At 39.0% G+C, this 12443-nt stretch overlaps 1 protein-coding gene across 1 annotated transcript in view; it reads right to left on the minus strand.

Moving 5' to 3' along the window:
• si:ch211-127i16.2 (probable flavin-containing monoamine oxidase A) overlaps positions 1–12443 on the minus strand; it is a gene marked incomplete in the record, with an annotated part of 73959 nt that extends 61516 nt beyond the window's left edge. Inside the window, 5 exon segments of the mRNA XM_014002455.1 lie at positions 1460–1617; positions 4641–4755; positions 5260–5440; positions 11891–11978; positions 12074–12443. Coding sequence (XP_013857909.1) covers positions 1460–1617; positions 4641–4755; positions 5260–5440; positions 11891–11978; positions 12074–12191 — 660 coding nt within the window.

Genomic DNA, 12443 nt, shown 5'->3' on the forward strand with positions numbered 1-12443 from the left:
AATGGATGGATGGATGGATGGATGGATGGAAAATATAGCTTTTTAAACTTTTGCAACCAGAAGCTGCTCTTCATATTAGTGACAACAATAACAGTAACAACAGCTTTTTGACAAGTTTAAAATCTCTTTAAAATACATTCAAAATATTAAAAAATAAACTACAAAAAATAATTTCTCATTTTTAACTTTTGCAACCAGAAGCTGCTCTTCATATTAGTGACAAACAATTACAGTTACAACAGCTTTTTGGCAAGTTTAAAATTTCTTTAAAATACGTTCAAAATGTTTAAAAACAAACTACAAAATTAATTTAAAGTGCAAATTAAAATATAGTTGTATCTGCAACTGTATTTGATAATGTTTTGAACTTTTAAAATATTGCATGTTAAAACCAGAAGCTGCTCTTCATGTTAGTGACAAACTTTGGTGTTTTTTTGACAAGTTACTTTCATTTTTGCTTCTAATTTTCAATTAAAATAGGTTTACATTCTCGGCAGGTTTCTAAGGTTCTTCTTCTACATATAAAAAAAGYTGTTAAACATCTGAGTGGCRCACTACTGCTACTAGTAGTGAGAAAGTGTATTGCACCTAATTCRAAATCAATGCGGTYCCACGGCCCTCTGTGTCCCAAAGTTAAAAACTGCTGTTCTTTTGAGGCCCTCAAGGTGGCGGTTGCGGCCCACAATTGGGCCGCGGTCCAGGGGTTAAGAATCTCTGTTTTATACAACACTGTTGAAAATACATTATCATTGTTCACACGGTTTTAAACTTATTTTCACAAAAACATTTTTCATTAAAATGTGAACACATTTGTGGAATAAACTTTATTCTACTGTGTCACCCACTATTTTAGTTTTTAATGCAGAAAGTAACTTTATAATAACTGCTTTTCTCACAATGAAGCCAGAAGTGCTAACTCGTTTTGCAAACTTCATATTTAAGAGTATTTCTGTGTATTTTCACAGTAATTTTTAATGTCACATTGTGCCCACCGTGAAGCTGCTTTTTATTTTTAGCCTTGAATTATTTCTGGTGTGCAACAAACAGAACTAGATCCATTCCAAAATGACATTTACAGTAATGGTCTTACTGCGTCTGGGCTGTTTCCATGTTTACAATCATTTCTTCAGGGGATGTCTGGAATGAAATCATAAGAAAGCTGCTACTGATGAAAAAAGTGGAAGGAGAAAAAAATATTGCTTTTATGGGTGTTTTGGACCAAAAGCATTGGTTCCATGTTCTGAATGACCTTGTTAATCCATTAGTTCCCACTGCCTGTTTCTGGCTTTGGGCCTGTTTCTACACGTTTACGAGAGTGAGAGGAGGGAAAGGCTCAGATGCAGAGATACAAACATCGATTACTTTGGAAACTTATTCTAGCCTCAAACTTCAAGTGGTGCACGTTCTCCAGTTTTGAAATTACAATTAAGCCGAGGAGGAAGCGATCCGACTGATGTACCTTTATCTTGAACTCCTGAGCACAGCCTGGAGTGCTCTCCAGAAGTGCCAGCACCCCTCCAGCTGCGGCAGCATACATGAGGAAGAATAGAAACGACATCTGGGATGGCTCCATGCCAAAGACAGACCTGCTGCACACTCCCAGTTGCTCCTTCAGCTCTGTCACAGAGGGGGTGGGTGGGTGAGAACACGGAGACGTGCAATAATCAGACATTTTCCTGTAACGACGGCACAAAACGGCACTTTATTCCACCGCAAAAAAAAGAGCTCCTGTCCTGCTCCAGAGGGCGACTATTACCTATAATCATCTTGTCAAAATTTGACTTCTTTGCTTAGCGTGAAGTCGATAAATCCAGCATGGAAAAGTCGAATTTTTGCAACAAAACATCTGATTATGTCAGTTAAAGCCACAAGTCCTTTCACATCAGCGGCTGAGTGTCTAAACCTAATGTTATCTGTCAAATATGAGCAGAAACGAATGGATGCGTGCTCACCAAACGTCATGTCTACAGATCATCACCTTCTGAATTATGCATTTGCAACCATTAAGGATGACTTTATTATGGCTGCAAAGTAAACACTTTGATTTGTGTGCAACATTCTGCTTTTCGTTTGACTCAGTTTGAAATTTCTTCCAAACACGGAAGGTGTTTTTGCAACCTTTTGCTGCCTTTTAAGTTTTTTTTTAAATCACAGGAACATTTTGTGCATTTTCTTCCATCTCTAGTCTTAAAATGGATTTAGAAACTTGTTTCCACTTGTTCTGTCATATTTGCACTTCTCACAGTATCACATTGAAATGATCATGACAATGAAAGCCACAGCAAACAGGAACATTTTCTGAGCATGTGAGATGAGAACACTGCAGGAAAATCCAATAAATTTGTTGCTTTTAGCTCTGGAATCATGTAAAAACAAGGGGGGRAAAGGGAGAGAAATAGCTGCAGCAATTAACTTTGCAGATCCAGAGCAGAGGACACAGCTTTCTCTGCAACAGTTGAACGTTGAGTCATCCAGCCATGTGTGGATCTGTTGATTAGCAGGAGGTAGACAGAAATGTACAGATGGAGCTTAGTATGATGGTCGTTTCTTTAAGTAGACCCTGGAAATCTAAAGCAGTGCACGAGCCAGCTGTCATCGTGTGCCAGAGAAACAGAATGATCTTTAATTACTCGTTTTTTTCCCCCCAACACCAGAGTAACCATCCTCACACTACAGGTATTTTTAGCAACGTTAATTAAATAAGAATGTCTTAGAAATCCAATAAAATACTAAATCAGACAAGGGTCACCTTCATATGAAGGAAAAACACCGTTCCATTTGCTTCAGAGGTCTGAACTTAAAGCACAGATGAATTGAATAGCTCAACTATGACTCTCAAAAATAAATCGTTTTCACAGGAAAATAATGGACAGTGCATTTATACACATATATTTACATTGTTGGTTTACTATGAATTGAAATATTTGTCCTAATATTTGCAAATGTGTTGAATGAATCATAATTTGCAAGATTTTATTCACTGAACTGCATGAGACAAAAAGTGGCCTTCATCCTTCATCATGATTAAATGGTAAATGGTAAATGGTACTGAACTTATAGAGCGCTTTTCAAGTCCCTCCGGACCCCAAAGCGCTTTACACTAACAGACATTCACCCATTCACACTCACATTCACACACTGATGNTGTAGCCACAGCTGCCCTGGGGCGCACTGACAGAGGTGGGGCTGCCATACATCGGCGCCACCGGACCCTCTGACCACCATCAGTATTATGTGTATCTTTATTGTATGGTTGCTTTTCTGTTAGCTAAATATGTCATGAACCACTGGACAGATTTTGATGAAACTCAGAAAGTATTCATTGGATCCAAAAGTTAATCAGTAGTCGTAGTTGGGAGCCATTAGAGCAGCACGGTACGTTGTTTGAGCATCGTCAGTCATCATGATGTACGTGTGTATAATAGTTACACATTGTGTTATCAAGGGATGAAACCACTAAATGGTTGCCTTACAACTTTTATTTTGACAGGCTGCCTCCACTTGTGGAAGCGTGCTGTTTGGGGTCCAAAATAAATAAATAAATAAAAACTTTGATTTTGAATTTCTGGGACAATATTGGCAATGTTTTTCTGACGTGTCGGTGAACTCTTGAGCTGTGGATAAAGATGACAAGCAAGTGGATGAAAATAAGGAAGATGAGCCGAGGATTTGAAGGCAAAATACGATTAGCATGAACGCTAATATTAAAGGAAACAGAGGTAACATGTGAGGTGTTAAAACTCAATTCATATTAGCACATGATAGATGGAAACATGAACTCAGGTCTCAGCACAATAAAAGAGAACAAGAATAACTCAAATACAGGCGAAAATATCCTTGCGACGAACAAAACAGAGGTGAGACCGGTGATGGTTCATCGTCAACAAGATGGCGTGTGTAGTTTTTCACATCGCAATATTTATGAATTCCTTTGGCAATGAGTACTGTAAGAAAATTTAGTGTTTGTTAACTGAAATCGTGACGAAACTACATAAATATTGAATAGCTTAAAATGTGAAGTGAATGGACCATACAACACCAGTGACTGGAGTGAACGCCGGTTTATTGCTGTCTGTGCAAGCAGGAAACCAACGCTGAAGAAAACCGTAAGTCCCGGTGTATAAATACATGCTCTTCAGTGCCCGGTATGCTCACTACTRGCCTACGGCTGAATCGCAGACACTCAGACAAAAAACCTGTACTTATGTTTGATTAAYGGTTTTTTATGTGTTGTGATGGTGTTTYGGGYRTGTATCTAAACCATTTTAATCAAGACATAATAGTCAAAMAATGGATTATAAAAGTCAATAGTAAAAAAGRAAAACTATGGAAATGGTGTAGCGCTTTTAAAATCAGTATCTAACATGACTAATAAATGTCTTCAAACTCCCAATGTTCACATGACAATTACTCATGTGAACAGTACCATTGATCTCAACTTTGAAATGTGTCATTTCTGGAACAGTCCTATATAAAACAGTTGAGTTGCAGCTTTATTGACGGATTGATAGAAGCAGTTTTTGTGTATATCTAATGGGCACATCTGATCCCAATTATGTAGAAAAATATATTGACACTGTGAGGTCTGTCTGACCAACCGCCCATTGGGAAAACTGAAGATTTAAACAAATTAAACTGACCTGCAGTCCAAGCATGTTGCTCGATGTATGATTGCAGAGTCATGCCGTCCAGTTCCACAGCATTTGGAGTCTTCAGGGGATCCTGGACACACACTGTTCCACTCAGCCTGTCAATCTGCGAACAGAGCATAATCACCACATCAAGCATGATGGCTTACCAGCCACAATCAAAAGCATCCCAGTGACACAGACGACAACAAAGGAATAGCTGGAGGCTGCCAAACACGATTTTGCCACTGCAATTTCTCTCACCTGCACCACTTCCCTTAGCTACATGAAGCATTTATGTGGAACTGGAGATTCTGCTTCTTTGCTGCGTGATAAATGTACTGTATTGATCCAAAAAAAAAAAAAAAAAAGGAACACAGCAAAACACAATGGGTGTGTACCTATGCCACTACAAAAGTGTGTCTCTGGCAAACTGAACGCCGCCTTGTTCCTAATGCAGACATTTACAAGCAATAAATCAAAGCCCTCTTTATCTCGGTAAGTACACTGTTTTTCCTCGGAGAATTGGGGCTGTTTAGCTGATCCTTATCAGATTCGCAGCATTGGGAAAGAAGGCGTCGACTGAACTCGGTCYAAAGGACAGAATACAGATGTGTGCCTGAAGTCTCACCTTCCACAGGAACAGAGTGAGGTCCAGGAGCACCAGCGGGGACAGAGCAGGGATGCTGGTCCTGTACACTCGAACTCTGGAATCCGGCCCGCCTACGTGGAGCACCTTCTTGCCGGTGTTAAACTGCGGATAGACCTCCAGGCCCAGCTCTTTTATGAGCTCCATGACATGCTTTTGTGTACTGAAAAAGAAATTTTAAAAGCTTTCTGTTAAAGAAAAATACTTCCWGTAGCATTCTTCCCTGGGCCCTGCCGAGGCCAAAGACTTTGTGACCTTTTTACTGACCTAGCCGGGGAAAGATGTTTTTGTCTGCCCAGATAACATGTGGATGTCAGAGGTACTGTATAWACGGACTCAAAGACGGCCTCGGTACTCAAGATCTCTGACAGAGCTGATTGTGGGTTAGCTTTATTGTGCCTTGCTGATGGCAATAAAGACAACCGTTCAACAAAGTCTCTTTATTCTTTGAATCACATCTTCTACAACACTTCACAATACAGGTGTGGAAGGTTTAAATAACCTTTTTTTAATCTCATTCTGAATGTTTACCACAACACGTTGCAAAGAAAGAGGGCTTTAGGCAAAACTGAAGTGAATCCTTGAAGATCCAGAAAAATCTTCAAAAATGACTCAGCTGTGAGCATGAAATATCAAAGTTTCTTATTTTTCACGCTGCATTTTTAAGCAATGCGCCGCAAGTTTTGCTGTGATATTTTTCTGTTGCCACAAAAACAGATWAGATTGTCGTCTTTGTTGCTTTCTCAACAGCTTCTGTGGGCAACTTTTTACCTTTTAAATATAGCAAAATATGATGAGGAGGTTTGTTCTATATGGAGTGAGTCTCTGACCGTCTGATCTACTGTTGAAGCTGCGGTGTTAACCAGAACCACCAAGAGCCTGGATTTACCATACTGTACTGTGTAAAAGTAAAAACTATTAATGATAATATTAACAAAAATATTAATATATTAGAGTGTGTATAAACTAGTGTTTATTAACCTGTCAGAAAACTGTGTGTTATGAATTTATCAACAGAAAAGAAACAGGAAAACGTCTCATTTCACAAGTAAACAGATGAGACAGKGACTCAGAGTAGAGCCGCTGCTCCTCCACGTCGAGAGGAGCCAGTTGAGGTGGCTCGGATATCTGGTTAGGATACCTCCCGGACGCCTCCCTGGTGAGGTGTTCCGGGCATGTCCCACTGGGAGGAGGCCCAGAGGAAGACTCATGACACGCTGGAGGGACTATGTTTCTCAGCCTGGGAACACCTTGGGATGTATTCCCCCAGAGGAGCTGGACCAAGTGGCTGGAGAGAGGGAAGTCTGGGTCTCTCTGCTTAGGCTGCTGCCCCCGTGACCCAACCCCGGATAAGAGGAAGAAAACGGACGGACGGACAGATTTTACTTTATTTATCTCAATGCGGATGCGATCCGAGCAGAACTGAAGCTAATCATGTAAAAGTTTAAAATTAAAATAAGCTGTTTGTTGTTAAAATGATTAGCAGATATTAGCTTCAGCAGCATATAGTTATACAGAGTGTAGTACTGGTGAATCATGCTAAAATTTAACACAAATTATTAAATATTACAAACTGGTTTTGACTCTAATATATGTAATATTTACACAGCATAAAATATCATGTATTCAACCATTTGTASGTTTCTTTTAGACAAATATGACCTGCTGAAAAGACAGTTAGCCAGCCAATATCAGTAACGACAAGTTTTGTATCAYCAGGTATRAAGTGARCATTTTCCAAGTGTCGACTAGTAAATATTTATAATAATTATTGGTGTTCCGATTGATCGGCCACTAATCAATATCAGCYGATTTTCATGAAAAAGTATGTGATTAACATTTTCAATAAATGCCTTCCATTGCCAATCACAAAAACTGATAATATGGCAGAGGCTGTGTGTAGTTGCATTCAGTGTACTGTCCCCCTCCCGGCCTCCTACGTCTGCGCAGTGGGAAGAGCGCAGGCGTGTAGAGGGAACAGATCATAAACAAACATGTCTGCCATCTGGAAGTTTTTCGCCGTCTGTGAGAGTGATGCAAAGTTTGCAAACTGCAAGACGTACAAGGAATAAATACTTTGTGAAGGAAGTACTGTATGGTAAAATCCTTCAACACAACAAACTTAATACGGTGTTTAAACAACAAGCACTTGGAGGAGGATGGTGAGTTTTCGAGGCTCACGGCAGAGAATGAAAAGACGTGGAATAGATGGCAGTTAACGCAYCCCACACTTGCCAACACTCACTCGTACGAGCGTGACAGTCACTCCAGCTGATCGGTATCGGCAGGATAGAACCTGATTGGAGCATCCACCATAATAACAACAACAACAACTTATTAATATTTTATTAGTAGTAGTAGTAATAGTAGTACTAGTATTTATAACAGGTAGAAATAATAAATACACTTCATTCATTGCTATAACTAGCTAAAAAGTCCAAGTTATTGACTGACTTCAGGTCTGGTTTAGATCATTATAAATTATATATATATTTTTTAGTATATATCTGCTGTTTTACATGATTGTTGAATGGAATTAATATAATTACCAATTACAATAATTTATTGTAAAATCACTTTAAAAGGTGACAGATCCAGTTGGGTTTGCAGTCCTGTATGGGTGCCTCCATGTTGTCATGTACTAACAGTAGACTAAATAGGCGGGGCTCAATCTAGTGTTATTTAACTCTATGGTTACAGCGTTCTGCAGGGGTTACCACAGCCAGCTAACTTGTATGAAAGATTTGGCAAATTATATGCTTTCTGACACAACCCGGGCTCAAACCTGCAGCCTCAGGATTACAGGACCACAGCACTGACTGCTGAGCTACTGYAGCCCAAAGGAATACACGATGAATGTCTTCAAAATAAAACCCCCAGAGTTCTGTGGTGGTCTGTGTGCAAGCATTTATGTTTCTTTGTGAATCTGCCCAATTTTCTAACATAATAAGCGTTTCTGCCGGGACAGTTTGAGATGAAAAGGTTACGAGTCTATGAAAAGTCACACYGAGACTATAAACACTCACACATACAGCTACCCTGGAATTAAATGAGCATTTTTGGAACAGTGAAAGGAACCAGAGGAGACATCGCTCTCTGGAAACAGATCTCGTTGTTCTCCGGAACAATTCACATCTACAGATAGTGAGGTGTACAGTTTTTCAACAAAATTACTTGCTGGTAAAGATAATTACCCCCATTTTTACTGTTTGCAGCATTCGTTCAGTCTGCAACCTCYAACCTCACTGAACAAAGGCTCCAGCTCCCCCATGAAATGGTCTTTTTGCAGYTGCCCTTTAATCAGAAACAGTAACTGAGTGGTTATATCTTAGCTCTGATCTGAAATATAAAAATAAAAACTCATTCTTTTTAAATCAAATGACACTTTTACTGTAGGACCTCACACGAGTGAATGTACTACCCATTCTACTTTGGACTACTTGAAGTTCAAACTACTTTAGCATAATTTAAACTGTTTGTTCAGGACAATACATAGGTCTAATCCATCTTATTTTTGAATGTAGAAGTGCATATGGGTCCAAATTATTATTATAATTATTATTATCATTTTTTGGGTGGGGGCAGTTCCATTTCACTGCTTCCCTGGGCTAACTTAACTAAACTGGTGAACTGTGTCGTGGGAACATTTCCAAAAATCCCTGAGCAATCAAGTCAGTGCCCGACCCTCAAACTACTCTCCAGTGGGAGGATGATAAGAAGAAATGTCCTCTGCTCATGTAACGTACGAGGACATTTTTAACTATTGTGTTGTGTGCTTGGTGYGGATGGGTCTACAATGCACAMTGACAAAAGTACAGAGGCGTGTCGGTACCCCCACAGTGGAAAAGTTGGCAAGAAATTAATCAATAACAATATTGATGACCTGRAATTTATAAATGCTGATGTTCAACCAAGCCAAAGCAARTCTGATGATCACTCTGCATGGTTCCTCATTACATCAGCTGGCACTACAGAGACGGCTGGATGCTCCTGTGCCACTTCTCAGGGGAACTCCTGCAGTCACGCAGCGGCAATCTTTTACAAGGAAGGCCATAACATTCTGCTGCCTCGTTGTGATCAGATTGCTGCCCATTAGGTTTATTTAATGTAGATAGCAGTGTTAAACATAACAGATAGTTTTTAATATTATTTATTTACCATTATCTAAATCAGGCAAATCCCATTGAGATCACAGAACTCTTTTTCAAGGGAGGCCTGGGCCTGAAGGCACATATTTTTGTGTTGAGTGCATGCAAACATCAAGGACTGTAAAACATTAAAAACAGAAAATACAGTGAAAAGTTTGTTAGCCAGTGAGCAGAGGTGCCTGAACAGAATTCTCTCACAAAAATCAACAACTGACTGTGTTTGTATCTCCGTGAAAAGTAAGGCGGATAGAGGTGTAAATCAGCACYTTTGTCACCAATACCAATATCAACTCGATACAATAACAGAACAAATCCTGCTTACTTTTATTACTTATTATGTAGTGTAGAATCTTTAAGTCTTGCTCAAGTCAAACAGTAAACAACAGTCAACAACAGCAGAAATGAGAAAAAACAACCCATTTCTTATTGGGTCTTATTGGGTATCAATGGGTAACATACATTTTTTACCTAAAACATAAGAATATWCTTCAATTAAATCAAATTGATAAAAAATACAAATGAAGACCCTGAAAAATCACCTTTAAATAATCCAACAAAAACACACTTTTAAAGTGTAAAATAACAATTCAAGGTCATTTAAGTGATTTATATTGGATCCAAGCTGCTGGACAGGAATTATAGAACAGAAAAACTGCTTTTATTGGAGTGCTGTTAGATGCAGTTGTTAATATAAGCCGATACTTATTTTTTGGCTTATATTGGACTGATATTCAATACTGTTGTCGAATCAGAACACCCCTGTTTATCACGATGCAATATATGGGTTTGTTTGAGACGACGATCCGATGCTTCGATATCACAAACTCTGTCRAGAAAAGATTTTGATTAAATTCACAAGTCTGTGATCGATATGATGTGATATATGTTCATCAAATGATGTGTTGGATGAACATATAGATCTACATCTGGTATATGATGGTGATATGGATCARTGCTTTTGTTTTGCCTTGTTTTAATTCAATTATTAATCATTTACTTGATATATCAATGTGGGTTGATGTATTGTTAGTCTTTTGTTTATCTAAAAATATATTTGTGGATAAAGTCGCAAATAAATTGTGTGAACACGTGGTCAGATTTAAAGCTCATCKTAGAACAGATGAAACGATACTAATAATCATCTCGTGGCCTCAGACAGAGTTCTGATAAGTTGGGACAGTCCATATTTCTCCAGTTWTAGCTTCTCTTCACTGGCTCCCTGTCAAATTGAGAGTAGAGTTTAAAATCAGTTTGTTTCARCTACTTCAATAGATTTCAACATTTATTCAGCACTCAGCATTCACACTGCGTGTTAGCATAAAATGCAAATTTCTCTAGTTATTTCTGAATTCGCAAAGTTAAAACATCTACAGTAATCCTGCAGCACACAGGTTCAAACCGAGCCTACAAGTCGCACAGCTTCTTCATCGAGGGTTCTTATACAAATTAGTTATTGAGTGCTTAATCTGTTAGCGTGATTAATATTGATGCTCCTAATCCTCCCTCGGAGTCTTCCAAAGGTTGGATCAGCTGCACCGCTTTGATCCTGCTAATGGCCCCGGGAAACTGGAGACAGCCTCAGCCCACAWTCAGTCTGCAGGTGAGCAAATGGCAGCAAAGTGTCGACACGCCGTMTAAGTGCCACTGATGACTTTTGATTTTAAAATGAACCCTTCGTCGATACATGAACTTGTTGCAGAGTTACGATGACCGAGGGCCGAAAAATGAGTCATCAATTAYCACCGATCGCAGGAGGCAAAGGGACAGACTGTTTGTCTGTGGTGTCAGCAAACAGCCTCATAAACCACTCCGAGGATTTTTAATAAAACTCCCAGAAAGTAAYCACTGGATGTGTATCTACAGCTGATTGTGTTTCGGAGACACATGCATAAAATAAATATTTAAATGTATTATTGGTATTTTSTATTATGACAGCTAAATGTTGCACAGCTGAAATATAGGCAGGGATGAACACAGTAAGTGGATTTTAATGAGCTGGACGCAGACAATATAATACAATATATTTAATATATCTAGACCACAATGCATTGCAAAATGCTGATTTTGAGCAACAGCAAAAAGTAAATTGCAAATGGACATTGGCCACAAAAATGGCTGTAAATCAATTAATTTTGCAGATATTGAGCTAAACTTTGGTGTGGTGGTAGCTGAGAGTCATTGTCAACACATACTCTGAGAGTGGTGTGCAATCTTCACAATTTAATTTTTTAAGTTTTATGAAAGCAAAACATACAAAGGCCTGTCCTGTGTTTAAGCTGTAATTATACCACTCCCTCTTTGATATTATCATTATTATTATTATTATTATTACTACTACTATTATGGTTAAACTGCTTGTTTTATTTCATGTTTTGCACACTGTAAAGCACTTTGTGTTATACCTTTTCTATGTAAGGTGCTTTAGGCATATTAGAATTGATTATTAATCATGTCTTTGGTCTCACCTTCCCACCCACTGTCCTCCAAAGTCCCACACATCAGCTCCATTGGCTGCTGGGATTTCAGACGACACGGTTCGACCTCCGACTCGATCTGTGTCACAGCAAACCCATTTAAATCAATAACAAATCAATCAATAAAATGCCCCTTTCTTTTTCAGATCAGCTATCCAGGTGTGAAAAACAAACCTTTCCCCTCCAGTATCAGGATTTTCAGCTTGGCGTCTCGTTTTCTCAGGTAATGAGCTGCACTCAGGCCGGATAATCCCGCACCCACAATAACAACGTCCCAAATTTCGGCTGTCATTTTCCAGCTGCGAGGAATCTGCAGGTTTCAGGTCCAAAAACAAACTTTTCACCTCTCGGGGGTGACGTCTTGCAGAGGTCGAATGCTGATTGGCTAAAGTTTAGCCTGAACCCGGAAATCGTAGGAGCAAAGAAGAAAAGCGCTTAAAAATTGTAAAATAAATATTGTTGTTGGTGTAATAGGTCACAAAGACGTTTTTGTTCCGTTTGACTTCAGTCTAACTCTCTGTGGGACTAAAAGCAGMACAGACTG

This window comes from Austrofundulus limnaeus, unplaced genomic scaffold (genome assembly GCF_001266775.1).
Source record: "Austrofundulus limnaeus strain Quisiro unplaced genomic scaffold, Austrofundulus_limnaeus-1.0 Scaffold13, whole genome shotgun sequence".
Classification (NCBI taxonomy): Eukaryota; Metazoa; Chordata; class Actinopteri; order Cyprinodontiformes; family Rivulidae; genus Austrofundulus; species Austrofundulus limnaeus.